Source organism: Tachypleus tridentatus, chromosome 6 (assembly GCF_004210375.1).
Source record: "Tachypleus tridentatus isolate NWPU-2018 chromosome 6, ASM421037v1, whole genome shotgun sequence".
Taxonomy (NCBI): Eukaryota; Metazoa; Arthropoda; class Merostomata; order Xiphosura; family Limulidae; genus Tachypleus; species Tachypleus tridentatus.
Window position 1 is genome coordinate 41,506,696 of NC_134830.1, and position 19,344 is coordinate 41,526,039.

The 19,344-nt window shown below is 31.7% G+C and overlaps 1 protein-coding gene across 3 annotated transcripts in view; it reads left to right on the top strand.

Moving 5' to 3' along the window:
• LOC143252325 (RAC serine/threonine-protein kinase-like) overlaps positions 1-19,344 on the top strand; it is a 44,876-nt gene that overhangs the window by 14,487 nt on the left and 11,045 nt on the right. For 2 of the 3 annotated variants that reach the window (XM_076504288.1, XM_076504289.1), the window contains exons 3-8: positions 4,532-4,654; positions 8,848-8,959; positions 11,012-11,156; positions 11,677-11,808; positions 14,038-14,103; positions 14,558-14,749. In XM_076504288.1, the coding sequence (XP_076360403.1) occupies positions 4,532-4,654; positions 8,848-8,959; positions 11,012-11,156; positions 11,677-11,808; positions 14,038-14,103; positions 14,558-14,749 (770 nt within the window). The remainder of the gene's footprint in view (positions 1-4,531; positions 4,655-8,847; positions 8,960-11,011; positions 11,157-11,676; positions 11,809-14,037; positions 14,104-14,557; positions 14,750-19,344) is intronic. The other variant, XM_076504290.1, reaches the window with a different exon arrangement.

Below are 19,344 nucleotides of genomic sequence, written 5' to 3' on the forward strand. Positions count from 1 at the left end.
TCTCAATCCAGCCAAATGCCTTCAACAGAATGGATGCTACTGATCCATTTTCAATGGATTTACTCTCAGTTCAGGCCTCCAACAGTTGATGCTTTGCTACTTGTTGGAAATCTCCACTGCAGTTGTTTTGGTCTTCAATACCTCCTCCTCAAGTGCTGGCAGTAGATGCTTTCAGACAGGATTGGGTAGGTTTACATCTGTATACTTTTCCCCAGTTTGTCTATTGCCTCTAGTCCTGATGATAATTTGATCTACTCCCTCTCAAGTTCTCTTGGTTGTAACTTATTGTTCAGCTCAAGCATGGTTTCTGTTTCTTTAGTATCTGCAAGAATGTCTATCTCTACCTCTTTCACATTGAAAATCTGTTGCCACAACCATGATCAGACATTCTTCATTCAAGTGTTTGGAAACTTGATCTACATTCCTGAAAGTTATGTGGTCTTTGGCCTGGCATAAGGGCTTAACTTTTGAGGTTTCTCTATACTTAACTGTATATCTACATAGTTCAACCACAATTGTTTATCAGTGGAAATGTAATATTTATTAGTGGTATATTAAAACGAAGTTTAACACCTTTCATCAAGAAGTACCTACCATATTGCATTTTATGACTTGGGCATTTGAAAAAGGGCTTGCTTCATCTGTGGTGGCTTTTTGAATCCCCAGTTCTGTCAGATCTACTCAAATCCTTTCGTATTATTTGACTCAAATGATCTTTCAAATTACTGAATTGTGATTTTATGGTTTTACATCTGTTGTCTTAACCTCCTTTTGAGCCCTTACCTTCTCTTAAATTGTATTTTTTGTTATTGTTGGCTTGCGGATATTGTCAGTTGGAGTTGTTTGCAATCCATGTGCATAGGACTATTTATCATTCCACATTTCTCCTCCTTTAACCTGATAAGCCTTTTCTTTCCAAGACTGTTACAGCCAGGGAAATGGAAAGATACTTCTCACCAATCTTTTGCTTTTCACATTTCACCAGATTCATCATATCTTTGTCATTAACTGCCTGGTTAAATTGCTCTCAGGAAGACATTGTGTAGTTTGGTATGTGGACTACTCTTAATGCTATCCTATCTAAGTACTCACATGGTCCAGTGGCTTCATATTCAGAAGGTTCTCAACTATCCTTTATAGCTATTTTGACCACACCTATAGGACTTTAACCAGAGGTGAGTACTTACGTTCTCATTTACTCTTATTTGTAGGGTCCCTTTATTTTTCACTTGACACCACTCTATGGTGAGTGTTATCCAGGCAAGTATGCTTTCTCTTATATCCACATTAGCAAACACTTTCACTGTAATTAATACAAGTCACAACAGGCTCTAACAAAAGGGGGTGCTTCATGAAACCACCTATGGGTTTACCAGATGGTATTACTTTATTATGGACTGCCACTCATGGACTATCATGAATAAAGCTAAATGCATCCTGCCCATCCCTGCCAATCTTCAGGTTGGATAAATTGGGATCAGATTGGTTTTAAAAATGTGGAGAACTTTGTTCACCTGTTTCACAGTTTTCAGAACACTGTTATTCAGGACTTCCTAACACATTATTACCCAAACTCTACTAGTGTAGCTCAGGAGTCCTTACTGCCCCCAGTTTCCAGTTACTGTGATGGCAGACAGAGGCATTTTTCTCCAGATTGTTTGAGTGTGTTCTTCCACTTTTGGAGAAGAGGGTGAAGTTGGGAGTCCTCGTGCTTGGGTACCAGGATTTTAATTTCCAGATTTCAGTAGAAGTGGCAGCAGGCTCTATGATAACCTACCTTAATTCCAGTTCAGATTTGACACAAGGTTATGAGGTTGGAGAGTGCAGGACCCTTCTTTTTGATCAATGTCAATTTCATATATTGTTCATGGAAGGAGGTCATACCTCTTTTGACATTCTCCTGCACCACCTTCCCACTCAAAGCCAGTTTGTTTGGATGAGGTACTTATATACAGTACCAAGATAGAGGTTGCTTTGAAGTTGGTGAAGAAATTTGTAACTTACAATTTGCCTAAAGCATTCGAGTGGGGTATAAAAGATTAGAGTAAGTGTTCTCAATGCATAGATGGAGATCAAGAAATAGCTATATTGTCAGTGGAGGTAAGTATTATTGGAAATACATTTTAAGTTTAGGAAAATGTAAACTTTTGCACTTGATGAGATATGGTTACTAACATGCTTAATCTTTAAGTGATCATGTCAACTACTAGCCATAACAGAAATTTCAGATGCACTGTTAGTACTGTTAATCAAAACACACATTGTATATACATGTGATTTTAGTTATTTTCTATCATTTTCATACACCATCAATGAACTAAAATACAAGTTTCTTCTTCTGCTTTTTAAGTTCTGTATTATTTGTTTTTAAATGTTACTGTAACTGTTGTAGTCCCCAGGATGTTTATCAGTATTAAACACTCAAGCTGTACTTTTAAGCTGCCATTTTTAGTTTACATTATTCTTAATATTAGAAAATGTTAATTAGCTAGGAGGTATTATTCAAAAACAGTTTTACTCTTAATACAAGTGTCCCTTAATCCTGAAGTCATCTTCATTGTCAGTACCATACAATACACCAAAGTTTTCACCTGTGCTTTCACAGCTGCTTTCTGGATGTTTATAAATGCTGGAACTGATGTTGGCTGATATCTGGAAAGTGGTTGTTAAGGCAGAGCACTGGATGGAAACTTCAGAGAATTGTGTGATGCTGACAGCGAAGATCTCGTGATAAAAGACTTTGAATTGAGATATTAAAACCATTTCTGAATAATACTTTCTTGTCAGTTGACATTATTTTTGAAACGTTGACATTTGACATACCTCTCATACTTTAATAATAATACTTAAATAAAACATAGAATTGTACCTTATTTGATCATAGTTACACCATATTTTTGTTTAAAGAGTTATGTTTGTAGACATTTTGTAAATGTAATTGCAATATATGTACTGTTTCACCAGTATCACCTTAGACAAATAGTAATAATACTAGTAGTTGCTAACTTTGAAATTTTTCTAATTTCACATGTATTTTAAAGTTATCTCTGCTCATGTGTAAAATGTGTGCAAAAATCAAACAAGTTTCAGTGTTTGAGCATTTTAAGTTGTGCAAGAAAATATTAGCATGTTTGTGCATATAGTTGTGCATATGTCATACTACTGTGAAATAAAATTTCTCTTTGGATATTTTATCTTTATCCAAATTGTAGCTGGTACCACAAATTGTTACCTGATTTATGTAGCAAATTTAAAAACATTATGTAATTTTTCGTTGAAATTTTTATTTTCTTTTGTTTTTGTTTATTTTTAGTTAATTCCATCTACATTTTCAGAAGTGGATATTTGTTTAGATACTAACTTTTTTTAGTAAATAACTGACTTTTAAATAACTTCTATGTCTTCTCAAATTCCTTGCTCGTGCCTATAATTTTTGACAGATCAACTGTGCAGTTAGTGATTAATGAAGATAATCAGAGAATTCCCATTAAATTATTTAATTTATGGATAAAGGTGGCTATATAGATAAACCACTTGCCTGTTATATGGTTGTACTAAAAGCACTGGGCCATGCTATTTAATTCTTGAAATTTAACTTTTTGTTCATGGGAGAAAATGAATCATAGAATCTGTTTATTCTAAAACAAGTTTTTTTCTTGATCAGTAATATTCAACCACATTTGTGTGTATTAAAATAAATAATCTTCTATTATGCTTTTATGTATGTATAAGGTCTCTTCGTTGAAAGAGAATGTGATGCTTTTTCAGTTTATTTACTCTAAGTAAGCACGTGCTGATTTTACTGTTTGTGATATTAAAGGGATTAGTTTATTTGTTTTTGATTTGACAAGTAAAATTTGTTATAAGCAGTAAGAGAATTAGAGAATAATATCTTTTGGTACACTCAGATGTTAAAGTATGCAATATATCAGGCCTCAGTATTAACCTACTTTTGAAACACTAGCAAGTGATTACTATTTATTATTGTTTCTCATCAGCAAATTGAAGTCTGCTCCTAACAGCAGTGTTATTCTTCTGTATCACAATTAAATATTTCCTGTGTTAAATGTTTAAAAATGTGTACCTATTGTATTTGTATGTACAGATATTCCGTGTCATGTATTGTTTACAAATATTTTAATGCAAAAAATTTCAAGTATGTGTAAGTATTTTATTTTAACTATTTGATGTGAACTGGAGCTACTATGTATATGTTTGCAATACTTACAGAAGTCTCCACTTCTGATGGCCACCTGTTACCGAACACTATTTTATTGTTATCAAAAGTTATGGTTTAAACAATGAAAGCTGTCAAAACATTAGAAGCCAATAGGCCTAATGTCCATGTTAATGACAAATTTTATTATGAAATGAAACAACACATCTTGAGTTTATCTTGACCAAGTGCAATATTACTTGAGAATAACTGTAGCTGTGATAGTGTAAAAATTAAATACATAAAATTGATATTAGAGTGTGCAACTTTTTATCATTATATATATAGTTGTTAACTTTATGATTGATATTTCAGGTGAACACATCAAAAACTGGAGGCCCAGGTATTTTATCTTACTAGAAGATGGATCTCTCATAGGTTTTAAAAGCAAACCAGAGCATGGTTATGCTGATCCTCTTAACAATTTTACTGTCAGGGGTATGTAAATGTGACATTTGAGCCAGTTTCTAACAACATTTTGTTTTCAAGTTTCAGACAGACCTAGTCCTTTAAAATATTTTTTGTATCTTGTCTTTACTCCATGGAAAGACAAGACTGATTAGTTTAAAATTCTTGAAATAGAGTTGGGTAGCAGAAAAATGTAATTTGTTTCATATTGTTTACGAAGTATGTTACCTCATAACAGTCCCTATTCTGAAACATTATTTCATAACCAAAATTAATCCTATGGTTCCTAAAGGAAGAACAATGTCTACATTTACAACTAATCAAAACTTTAGTATTTTATCCTAGTGTGATAGCAGTAAGTTGTCATACTTACTATGCTAAAATCAAAGGTTATATTCTTTTTGACAGCCAACGATGGCTTTGCTACAAGAAAACACACACAACCTATTTTTTACTTGCATGTTATAGGGTTATAAAACATATTCTTCAATTGTTGAATCATGTTTTTGTGTACAAACTAGCTTAACGAAAGAAAAGTGCTTTTTAAAAAGTATTTATTTAATAAGAGGAAAAGTATAACTTGAACTGTTTATTGTTTTTGTATCATATTAATTACTTTAGTGACTTCTAATATAGTGTAGTAGCTCGCATAAGGTTCTAATATACTTTAATATATGTTTTGTTTGGGTGGTAGAGCAGTGTGAATAGTTCTCTGTATACTTTTTGTTCAAATATGCTGAGATAATTTTAGAAAATCTTGTAATATAAACATTTTTTTTAACTTTTAAATTTTGTCACATTGTTTTCACCTATTTAAAGTTAGAAAAATTTATCTCCATGAGTGAAATATATTTAAGAAATGAATTGTGCTTTGACCATTGAGATTAATGCATACAAGGACACTAACTTTTAAGTTTGGTTATTGTAATATTTTCTTTCTGGCTAATCAATCGTTTTTCTTTTAAATTTGATATTTTTACTTTTGCATTTTTCTGTTAACCTAACTAGTACATAGATAAAATGTTTTCTGTCATTTTAGGTTGCTACACAAGTATAATTTGGTAATTTTCTCCACAGTTGTTTACATAAGATTTTAATTTACCCATTTGATGGGAACTGAAGTTTAATGATGAAAAACAGGACGTCAGCAGTAATAATGAACATTTGACAGTGTACGTTCAGTGATAAACATTTATTTTTATACATTTCAGAATACATACATTCCATTGACAGCAAGCTATGTTGAATATGTAAATTATTAGCTACAGACATTGTTTAAACATTCTATAAAAAATAATTAAAATATAGAATAAAAGTGTGAAATAAATTAAAGTTACAATAAAATAAATAGAATGGAACAGTGCAATGATATTGTACAAATATTTAGAACAGACTTAATTGTAGTGAAGTAGTATTATTATTTAAATTTGAAAGTTCATTTAGAATAGAAAACCTTTTTTAATTGAAAGTTCAGTATTTGATGATTCAGATGAGGTGATTTTGAAATTTGTAACCGAGACAGGGTGGTTAGTGTTTTCACTGTGTGTGAATTGTGGAATCTGATTGATTTGATAATTTTTTTTTTTTTTATAAGTTCTGCTTGATACTCCCGTATGTTTGCATGCTTGGCATATAGTTTTGCAAATGTAATTGGCATTACAGCCATCACATATGTATTTATATATGATCCTGGAATGCATGGGTTAGGCAATAGGTCCATAAATCAGATTAGATTTTGTATTTTGAAAAGTGATTTAAATATCATTTGTAGTTGAGCTTGTGGATAGAAGATTTTAATTATTCTTAAAGTGTGTGTTTTCATTTTAAAATTTTTCTTACCTAAAAACTGAATGATCAGTCTTGATGAATATTTATCAATGGTGTATGTTCCTTTTATGGGGGTCTTAAATTTGTGAGATAGGAACTTGCTGTTAGAATTTGAATAAAATGAATGGGATAGCTATAGTTTATTGTAATGTTTTGTATGGTGGTGATTTTCTTATGAAGAGGGAAGTAGTTAGAAAAGATGTTATATGCTCTGTTGAAAAGGATTTAGAACATGGTTTTATTTTTAAAAATTTGGAATAAAACTGTTGAAATGAGTATGTAAGTCTGTATATGTTGTTTTTATGATAAATGAAAGTGGATATCTAATCTGTTGATTTGGATATGAAGAAAAGGATTTTTTTTTCAGTGTAACAAGTGAAATTAATGTTAGGTTGTTCCAAATTTAAATAAACTAAAAAAACAACAACTATTTGCTGCAAGTAGAGCTTCCAAAGAGTAAAAACATGTCAACATGCTTTCTATATAATGCTGGTTTGTATTCAGCAGTACAGATGGCTAACCAGGAATGCTAATAGTGACAAAGAAATACATTAGCAAGAGTCAGCCCTAAAGATGACTGCACTGCCACTCCATCCAATTGGTCAAATAGCTGATCATTGAAGATAAAGTGGTTGTTCTTGAGCACAAGTTAAACTCTTCAAATTGTTGGTGATTAAAGCTTGTATATGCTTCATTTTAATTGTGTATAAGTCTATACATAGCTGTATCATGTACAAGCAAGAGTCACCATTACCAGCAAGAGTTTAAGTTAATCTATCAATTTAAATTAGTTTATGGACTTTAAAAGGGTTAATTGTGTAACACTCTTGGTTTCACTCGAATCCAAACCTCTGAGCTATGTATACTGCTCACTGCAAAAAGTACTTGTTGAGCATTTCAGTCATGCTAAAAACCACTCAACAATAACATACAGTAAATCTATACGTTTATTCTTTAAGTTACTTCACATTTTGAAATTTGAAAGATAGTGTGGTTAATTCCTAACAGTTTAGTGTAGAATATCTTACTTGGGAAATAAAATTTTTCATCAACATTACCCATGCTTTTTCTCTCATTTCAAAAATGAATATTGATCTTTGCCCATGTGCACAACTTTTCAAACTCAGTATGGGAAGCATCCATTATAAAGGTAGATGAATGAACTCTGGGACAGATACCACAGCTCACAATGTATGTAAGGTTTATGTTTTAATTAAATATGACTATTGGAAGATGTTTGGAAAAATTTTCAGTGGCACTAGCATAGCTTGTCTACTAAAGATTAAAATATAAGGGCTGGATACACTTCAAATTATAATTTTTATAAATTTCTTAACACAACTGTGCAATAGTTAGAATAGCTTAAATTTATTTCTTATTCATAAAACATGATACATCAAGTAGGCCTACATCAGTTACAATTCTTTGAATGTTTCAACAAGCACCATTTGTTTATTGTGCTGCTTTCTAATAAGGAAAACATGTTACTTTTTTGTGAAAAGTGTTACTGCATTCATCAGAAATCATCGGCATGTAATGTCTTGCTTTGAGAACATTCTAGATCATTTCTCTGACTCAGCTTAAGTATATGAAAATGGTTAGTGGCTTCAAGAAATATCTTTTTACAATGTTTTTTTAGTGTTATAACAGACAGTGTAGACAGCCTGGCAAATACCTCAGTAGATCGTTTCAAACCATTCAGTATCTGTGTTGTTTGTATCTAGAATGTTCATTTCGAGGCATTATCTTGAAATTGAATGCATTCTCCTGACTGTATTCTGACATCCAGAAAAAAATAAAAGCTTGACTATCTTTTTGAAACTGTCAGTGAAAAACATTTTTGGGATTCATCATTCTTTGTTGTACAAGTCTGATTTAAAGAAAATTTGTTTTCTTGGCTGTGGACAAACTATACAATATTTAAATCCTGAATAATAGTGTCTTCTTGGTTAAGAATCGAGAGAATGGTTGAGAAGTTTTGAACTTGTTACTTAATAAATTTATAATTAGTGGATTAGATCAGTCTTATTCTAAATGATTCAACTTTGATAAGATAGCATTGAATATACCTACTTCACCTGTATTTTCTCAGTAATGTAAGACACAAACAGCATGAGAGACTTGAGGTTTACCACCTTTGCTATAGACAATGTTTTCGTACAATTGTTGCCCTGACTCTACTATTTCCAGTATTAGATCTGGAATGATGTATGTGTTAATATTTGAATATGTTTAAGATCAATCTGTTTGTATAAATGCTTTAAAAATGAAAAACAAGTATTTTCAAGTTAATTTTACAAGCTAATAAGACCAAACTTTTGAACATTTAATGTCAGTGTAATTATACATAATTCTGCCTTTGATATAAGTTGATACAAATGGAGTTTTCCTCTTAGGTTGTCAGATAATGAAGGCAGATCGTCCCAAACCATTTACTTTTATAATTCGAGGGTTGCAGTGGACTACAGTTATAGAGAGAACTTTTCATGTTGAGTCAGAAAAAGAAAGGTAAAAAAAACATTCTTAAATAGAGTATAAGTAGTGTATATCAAATTGTTATAATTTTGAAAGTCAAATGTGTGCATGAGTGACATTTTTTGTATTAACACTATTATAAGTTTGGTAAATAAAAATGCAATTCTGCGTGTGTGTGTGTGTGTGTGTGAGAATTTAGTAATTATTTTAGATATCTTAACCTAATTTTTTAAGAGTGGAAGATTTACGTATTATATGATATAAATATCTATAATACATAAGTTCTGTAATGTGTATCTTAAACATCTTCAAGTTGAAGCTCAGTATTTTTTACTTGTCTGTCATCTATAAGATATTCAAAAGTGTTTTTTTTTTACTTTTTTCAATTTTGAATAGGTTTATACTTGTCCTGTACTTGAAGTTTAATAGACAGATTTTGAAATTAATTTAGTAATTGTTAAGCCTGGTTTTGTAATTTTAGTTTTTAGGTATTTAAAGAAACATTTATGATGTATTGATTTTTTTTCCCTACTAATTAATATGAAATTCTCTGAGACTATTCGTACTTAAACATTACTGTTAGAAGGTATACATGCTTGTTACATAAATGGCTTAACTATAACCTAAGTAGACTCTTCTAGCATATGGCTGAAAATCCTTGTTTACTCATCACATTTATCTCAGTTTGGCTGTAAACTAATCCAAACCATTTTGTTGTTCACAAAATTAAGAAAGTTGAAATTCAAGATATGGTGATAATTGTTAGGAAATCATGAAAATTTCATCTGAACATGCAAATAATTACGGGTTTAGAATTAATTCAGTAGGTAAATGTTTTAGCAGAAGTCTATTTTAAGTTTCTGTGCAGTGTAATTTCATTGACTTGTCATAGAATGTTTGAGCACAATAAATAAAGTATTATTCACCCCCAAACTAGATGCATGTGGGTCGTAGCATGCTGAATTAAGATCTTTAGAATCACTATGCTAACACATAATAAAAGTTATATCTGTCTTTTTCTTGTTATCTTTGTTGAAAATGAACTGATATTTTGATGTGGGTCAGCCCACTGACATTTTTCCAGTTTTATTAGACTATAAAAAACAGAAACTGAGTTAAAAGGCACTAAAGTGATCTACAGCGAACAAATAAATCAGATTAAATACAATGTTTAAATACAAGTGAAATGTTTTTTTGTTTTTTTTAGTGTTTTTGTGTTGGGAGAAAACATTTTGGCAGATTTAACTATTTCAGTGTTGGGTAACAAAAATTCAGGAATAATTCAGTGACAGAGAAACATAAATAGTAGCATAACAGAAATTATATAACTTTCAGAAGCTCTATTTCACACTTTCCAGTTAATACTTTATAAGTTTATTATCTAGCTTACTCGAAGATTTAGTTGCCTTAAAATGATTTTTATATTACTTATCATAAGCATAAGTATTTGTAAGCCAAGTAAGAAAGTTTGCATTCTTCTACTGATTTTGCTAAGCCTGATTTAATGATATCAAGTTTCTGAATTTGCTTCTTAGAAACAAAAGTTAAAACATTTCTACTCTCAGGAACTTGTCCCATCATTTACAGTTTTAATTAACCAAAAAAAGAAAACCTTCAGAACAATTTCTCCATACATTTCAATATTTTATTTAATGTTCTGAGCTACAGATGCTTGAGTTTTCATCAGATGTCTGGACAGAATCTATTATGGGCATGATTGAAGAAAGAAAAGGTTTAATTCATTTAATATCACCTATAAGAAAAGTAATGTAGCAAGTGGGTTATAGCATAGAATTTCCAGAATATGACCAAAGTTTGTTGTATTGAAATCATATACACTGTAAATCTTTTACTTAAAGGTACATATAATGTTAAATTATTAAAATAGAAAAGAAGAAAGGTATTTGCAGTAAAACTTAATGTCCTATTCTTCATACATATCCTATATAAACCCACTATAATATATAAAATTAAATTAGTGTGGCAAAAAACCTTCAGAACCTTTGCAAACTAATATTTTCAAGGTAAAATTGGTGTTGAGATTATGTAATAAGCTACTACTTTAAGATTTTCTTGTTATTATAGGAATGAATGGATGAGAGCTATCCAGTATGTTGCTGATAAATTACAAGATCAAGATGTGGAAATGTTAGATCAGCAAGGGGAAGACAATATCTTTGAGAAACTGAACATATCAACAAGAACCTCAGCCAACAAAGGCAGAAAAATTGTGTGTCTTTAGAAAAAATTTTTTTCTTTGCTGTTATTTTTTCTGACAGGCTTAAAAATTATTTTCAGAGCTAAATTTTAGTGTTTCACTGTATTTACTCTATGAAAGAGACTTGATTTTCTTAATTCTGGTTTTGCATACCATACAATTAAAGGTAAATTTTTGATTCTTACACTTGGTTCATTACACCTTTTTGGAATAGGAAATTTTATATATAAATAATTTTTCTTTTCACATAATTCATACTTCTGTACTGCTGAATGTTTTATGTTTAAAACCATTTGTTACATTAACAAATGGTTAAGAAAATATATTTTCACAACCATTCTGTGGTGCTATTGTGCAAATGAATAATCTGGAAATATTTGAAATTGAAAGTACTGTTAAATATTCTTTTTTAGTTTCATGCAGCTTTATGATGTATTTATTGTTACAGTACCTAAGCTATATTTTAGATTAATATATCCAATATACATACACATTAGATCACAGCTAAGTTTAAGGTTTTTTTCTTTTTCAGACACTTGACAATTTTGAATTCCTCAAGGTCTTGGGAAAAGGCACATTTGGTAAAGTCATTCTTTGTAGGGAGAAGGTATCAAACTTGCTTTATGCCATTAAGGTGCTCAAAAAGGAAGTTATCATTCAGAAGGTATATTAGATTTTCCTTAACCATTTGTATCAAAATATTCAGTGTCTGTGTGTCATGCAATTCCTAAACTGCTGGTCAAACCAATATTATGTTGGTACCAAATGAATCATTTTGGCCCTCTTGTCACTCCACTCCTTAGAAAACCTGGTTATTTCACAAAAATACTTTTATAGGAATTCCTTAAAAGTGGACCACAAATATGATATGAATTTACTTAACAATGTACTAATTATTGTTTTGTACATGGGGTTTAAGGAATAGAGTAACATAGAAGACCCAGGTCCATTAATGTGCACACGTGTGTTATCAAATTTCTAAGTTGTACATCAAGGAAGGAGATTAATTGGTTAGCATAATTGATATTTCAAAATTTGGAGATGTAGGTGAGCATTTTGGATTGGTTAGGTATGCAAAATGTAATACTTAGTGTGATGCAAAAAATTAGTTCTTATTCATAGGAAATAAAACCTTTTGTGTTGTGACTGGTAAGTTTCACATACTTCCAATCTTAATTGGTGCTTACACAGTTTGAACACCTATGAGTACAAATTTTCATTAGTTTCTTAGATAAATAACTATGTGACTCGACTATTGGCTAAACACAGAAGTGTATTGCACAGTGCATGGTAGAAGTTTGCACTAATATCACTACACTGCCAAAAGAGAGTGGTTGTAGAACTTCCAAATGTGATGGTCTTACACATACTTCATTTGTTTATTTTCTCAACTATATGACCTCTGTATCTAATGGAGCCCCATATATTTTAGTATTTGTATTAGGATTAGTATGATGTTTTGCACTCTATGTAATGCCTGTTACATTCAGATGTACACTAATACACATTTACTTCTCTGTCTTGAGTCTCTTGTTTATGGATATTGGTTTGAAACAATGAAGACCACCTTAATAGGTGTTCCTTGTTTGAAGGGAGATGCTTTTGCTGCCAAAACACATCAACATTTTTAGTGCTTTTTCATATCTAACATCAATCTATGACTGATATAAAGATCACAGACTTGAATTAAATAATGCAATTAATTCATTTTAAAAGGTTGGTCAAAATATAAAAAAAAGAAAGCGTTTAGATAAATTATAATAAAAGTACATTTTTCATCATAATGACCTTTTACAGTATAGTTTCTTTATAAAGATAACTGAAGTAATACCAATGCTGCACCTTTGGAAACATAATATGAAGTACTTTGTTAATTATTTGTTTACTTACAATTCCCATATATGCAAGTAAAAAGTATGATAGCTGTATTTTAATATTTATCATTTCCAAATTAGTTTTATTATAAATTCCTTAACCTTAAAATTACAGATTCATTTTTACACCATTCACTGCTTATGATTGAGTAATCTTATGGTTTTTACCATGTAAAACACTTAGTGTGATAGAACTGGACAAAAAATCAATTTGGTGTAATCACTCATTTTCTGTAAATTTTCATAGTTGAATCGATTGCATGATTTGTGTAATGTATTACATGTATTGATGACCTCATAACAATAGTCAGTCCATTTGGAATTTTTATGTAAGTATAGGGTTAATGTGTAAACTAGATATTCTGAAAAAATAAAATTCACATTAGGCATGCGTGTAAAGAATAGTGAGGATACTGATCTAAAGATTGTTTTGAGTTATTTTATTTTTCATAATTTCCGAACATTTGAATACGTACTTGGTTTTCAAAGTAGATTATTATAGATAAATTCCTTAACCTTAAAATTACAGATTCATTTTTACACCATTCACTGCTTATGATTGAGTAATCTTATGGTTTTTACCATGTAAAACACTTAGTGTGATAGAACTGGACAAAAAATCAATTTGGTGTAATCACTCATTTTCTGTAAATTTTCATAGTTGAATCGATTGCATGATTTGTGTAATGTATTACATGTATTGATGACCTCATAACAATAGTCAGTCCATTTGGAATTTTTATGTAAGTATAGGGTTAATGTGTAAACTAGATATTCTGAAAAAATAAAATTCACATTAGGCATGCGTGTAAAGAATAGTGAGGATACTGATCTAAAGATTGTTTTGAGTTATTTTATTTTTCATAATTTCCTAACATTTGAATACGTACTTGGTTTTCAAAGTAGATTATTTTTGTAAGAGTGTGAAGGTTTGCTTTTTAACAAATTTTAGTTCTCAAACAATTGTTATTAGTTATTTTAATAAAAGTTGACATTTTGATATCGTTCTGTTTTAATAGGATGAAGTAGCTCATACTTTGACAGAAAATAGAGTTTTAAGAAATACAAACCATCCGTTTCTAATTGTAAGTAAATGAATTCCTTTCTCTAGTTGTATTTTTTAATGGTGTAGCAGTATATGTTACTAATTAATTGGGTTTTTAATCAGCTTTCCTATATCCTTTTTATCTGTTTCTAAACTCTAAAAATAGTAATAACAGTAACATGATTTAAATAAGCTCCTTATATATTAGTGATGTTAATATGATAAAATGTCAGTTAAAACACAAAATTATAATTTAGTGTTTATTTAAAATATTCTACATATTTTTACAAGACTCAGTATTTATAATTATTGAGTTTAACTGTTTTATATCTTGAAAAACATTGTTAGTTAACATTTTTCTAATCTACGTAAACTCAGAAATTCAGGAAGGACATAACGTGGTATTTGTAAATGTGCTATGTGTTATTATTACTAATGATTAAAACTTCAAAATTGATTTGTGATAATTAGATAATGTTTTTTTTTTATTCCAGTCTCTTAAGTATTCATTCCAGACAGCTGATCGGTTGTGTCTTGTGATGGAGTACGTAAACGGAGGAGAGCTTTTTTTCCATCTCTCAAGAGAACGGATCTTTAGTGAAGAAAGGACTCGTTTTTATGGTGGGGAAGTCTTACTAGCCTTGCACTACCTCCACACTCAAGGAATTATATACAGGGATCTAAAGGTATTAATAGAGAGTAAACACTTTAGAAAACTTTACTGTTTTACCTTTTGATTAGTTGGACCTGATAAGTAGTTTTGCCCAGGAGTTTATGAATCTAGTGAGCTTTAGCATGCAATGTGAGATTGTTAGATAATTGAGCTTAGACATGCTTCAATACTGAATATTATATAGACATTGCTGAATATTGATCTCTAGGTGGATATAAATATGAAAAATGGCAAAAATTCAAGTTACTCGTGTAAATAGATAATTAAAATAGTCAAAAAACATTGTTTTTAAATCATGTAGCTAAAACTGTTGATTTTTGAGCATTTTAATTATGAGTGAGGCCTTTGAATAACGTTGAAAACAATCTTAGAAATAAGCATTTAATAGACAATAACCAGTGACCAAATTAAAATACACAAGTTATGTGCTGTAATGTGTTGAGCAAAATTTGAAAGTACAGTGGTACCTCGGTTCTTGAACTTAATCCATTCCAAAAGGCTGTTCGAAAACTGATTTGTTCGAAAACCAAATCAATTATTCCCATAAGAAATACTGTAAATTAAATTAATCCATTACAGACCACCAAAAATTATGAATTATGAAGCATTTCAAGTAAAAATATTGCTTATTTGTACCTGTATAAAAATACTTACATGCATAAAGTGAACCACAAAAACTATAAACATGATAAAAAACAATAAATGAAAATTTAACTGCACTTTACCTGTGCTGAGGAGAGTTGATGGCATAAGTGAAAGGTGATGAGGAACATGGAGAGTAGGAGGGTTATTATTGTTTGGAAGGGGAGTCATCTTCCATAAAAACGTCAGGTAACTCTCCTTCTGGGGTTCTTTCTCTTTTCTGTCTCTTTGCACTGCTACAACCTGCTTGAGACTCACTGGACCTATTTCTCACTAAAAACTTGTCTAATGAGGTTTGTTTCTACTTCTACCTGCATTTTAAAATGTTTCTGAAGTAAGATGTGGCATTGTCACTGAAAAGGTTTATGCTGTGGTTTGCTACAGCTTTGTCAGGGTGAAATTTTTCCACAAAACTTTGTAACTCTTTCCATTTTCCACACATTTCCTTGATTAGTGAACTAGGAACATCCTCCCTTCCATTTACCACACATTTCCTTGATTAGTGAACTAGGAACATTTTCCCTTCCATTTACCACACATTTCCTTGATTAGTGAACTAGGAACATCCTCCCTTCCCTCCTCCTCATCTGAAGACACTTCCTTAGTTGCCTTCTGTTGCTGCTCCTTCTGAAGGTCTTGGAGTTCTTCCATGGTGAGCTCAGTGTTGTGGTCTTTCACCAATTCCTCCACATAATCATCACTCACATTCAAGTCCATACACTTGCCTAGTGAGACAATATCCTCGACAACAGGCTCAGCCTCAAAGCTTTCAAAGTCTCTATCTGCTACTGAGTCTGGCCACAATTTCTTCTAGGCTGAATTCATGGTCCTCAAAGACACTTCCCTCCAGGCTTTGTCTATGATCCTCAAGCAATGGAGGATATTAAAGTGTTTTTTCCAGAACTCTCTGAGGGTTAACTCTGTGTCAGAGGTCACTTTAAAGCACCTTTAAAACAGTGCTTTGGTGTAGAGTTTCTTAAAGTTTGATATTACCTGCTGGTCCATGGGTGGAATGAGAGGAGTCGTGTTAGGGAACAAGAGCTTTACTGTAATGAAACTGTAATCCTCCACTAACCCATCCTCCAAGCCTGGTGGGTGAGCAGGTGCATTGTCCATCACAAGAAGGGCCTTGAGTGGCAACTGTTTTTCCATGAAGTAATTCTTTACACTTGGGGCAAACACTTCATGGACCCACTCCATAAAAAATTGCCTGGTTACCCATGCTTTACTATTAGCCTTCCACATGACATTCAGTTTACTTTTCAGGACATTATTTTTTCTTAAAAACCCTTGGGTTCTCAGAATGGTACACAAACAAAGGCTTAAGTTTTAAGTTCCCACTTGCATTACTACATAACAATAGAGTTAGCCTGTCCTTCATTGGCTTGTGTCCTAGCAGTGACTTCTCCTCCTTGGTGATGTAGGTCCTCTTTGGCATTTTCTTCCAAAAGAGTCCTGTCTCATCACAGTTGAACACTTGTTGGGGAATAAAACCCTCAGCTTCTACATAGTCCTTAAATTCTGTAACAAATATATCAGCAGCATCTTTGTTAGAACTGGCACCCTCCCCATGTCTCACCACACTATGTATGCCACTTCTCTTCCTAAATTTTTCAAACCACCCCCTACTAGCCTTAAAGGCATTACTTGTATCAGCACTCATTCTAGGGGTGTTTTTCAGGAGGTCAGCATGCAACTGCTTTGCTTTCTCACAAATGATGGTCTCAGAAATGCTATCACCAGCTAACTGTTTTACGTTTACCCAAATCAACAACAGTTTTTCTACCTCTTCCATTGTTTGTGATCTTTGTTTCGTAAGCACTGTCACTCCTTTCGCAACATCAGCTCCTTTGATGACCTCTTTATCTTTCAGTATAGTGCATACTATAGACTTCACCATACCAAACTGTGTAGCAAGGTTAAACACGCAAACACCACTCTCATACTTCGCTATGAGATCTTTTTTCACCTCTATTGTGGTTCTAACAACTTTTCTTTTTGGTTTGCTGCTTTCATTATCCTTCTTTGACCCCATGGTGGCTTATTTAATCAGAATATTTAGAAAACAACAACAACAAAAAAACAAAAAGAAAAATGAGATCACATCAGATTTTAACGGGGGTGTGGACTGAGCAACAAGTGAGGGTAAAATGTTTTGGTAAGCTTGGCGTGGCCAAAAATGGTTGAAGGGTCGTTCAAGTCATCAGTCAGGTTATTTCGGGGGTTTGGGCCACAACAGTTCAGTTTGGGAACAGAGTTTATGTTCGACAACCGAGACATTTTTTTCTCAAACAATATGTTTGAAAACCTAATTGTTTGAGAAGGGAGTTGTCCAACAACCGAGGTACCACTGTACTTACATTTAACTTAAATACATACTTTTAAATTGGCTAATAAATACATCAGGTTTGGAAGTTTATTAATTAACCCTCTTGTATTGTCAAATAAGTTTGATTGATTTTGAGTGTTTGTATACTAAATTATTAGTATCCTAGTGTTTTCAGTAAAAAAAGAAAGCTGGGTTTGAATATGTGACATTACAAAGTATCTATTACCATACTTTTAAGTTGTGGGTGTGTCATTAGGGTGAAAAACAATACCTCAGCATGGATTGTAAGGGCTGCTGATTGCTCTACCTGTGGTTAATAATTCAAAATCAGGTGTGATGGCCAGGTAGCTGTAATAGCTTTGACATGCAATACAAAATACAATTTGTTTTAGTGTTAAGTCTTAAAATGTGAGACTGGCATGAACTAAAGTGTGTGTCTTTGTCAACATTATCAAATAGAATAAAAATTGTCTGGTGTATAGCAAATGATTTTTGTGATATTAAGTGTTTACCTATTTGTTATCACACAATTAATCATGCAATATGTCTTTAGTACTAAGCACTTGAAATGCATGCATGTGATTTTGCAGTAGCAGAGAAAGCTTCTTTCTTATTCGTTTTATTTTATAAGGGATATCAGTTTTTTATGTTTGAGTTCATTTCAGGAATTTGGTTTAAATATTTTCAAACAACAACAAAGAAAAAGATAAAACATCTGCAAAAATTGAATTAGGACACTACACCAGTGATTCCTGTTTTGAAGTTGAAATGTTATAAAAAGTTTAAATATATTTTTATTTTTTGAAATTAGTTAATTTTAGAAAATTTTGTTAAGAAAATTAAACAGATTGATAAATGAAAGTGATTAAAACCAAGTGTCAATGAAATGTGGATACTGTCTACCTGTTGAATTTATTTTTTATGTAAATTATGTTTACTTTATTCTCCCACAATGTCAAAAGCAAAGAAAAAAGACCAGAAAATTGTATTTAATCTTGCCCATAGCTCACCTTAAAAATCATATTTAATCTTGTCCAAAACTCACCTGTAAAAATTGTATTTAATCTTGTCCAAAACTCACCTGTAAAAATTGTATTTAATCTTGTCCAAAACTCACCTGTAAAAATTATATTTAATCTTGTCCAAAACTCACCTGTAAAAATTATATTTAATCTTGTCCAAAACTCACCTATAAAAATTACACATTTCATATATTGTACCTATTTGATCATTGTCAGGTTGTTGTTGACATTTTTGTGCCTCACCTGAAAGGGCCTGGCATAGCCAGATGGTTAAGGCACTCAACTCATAATCTGAGGGTCGTGGATTCGAATCCCTGTCACACCAAACCTGCTCTCCCTTTCAGCCATGAGGGCATTATAATGTGATGGTCAATTCCACTATTAGTGGGCAAAAAGACTAGCCCAAGAGTTGGCAGTGGGTGGTGATGACTAGCTGTCTTCCCTCTAGTCTTGCACTGCTAAATTAGGGGTGGCTAGCACAGATAGTTCTAGAGTGCCTTTGAGAGAAATTCAAAACAAACCAAAACAATCACCTGAAAGTTTTTTTCCATTTAGTGATTTTAAACCATCAATCTGTCTAATTATAAATATTTTAAGAACATTCATTTACTAACT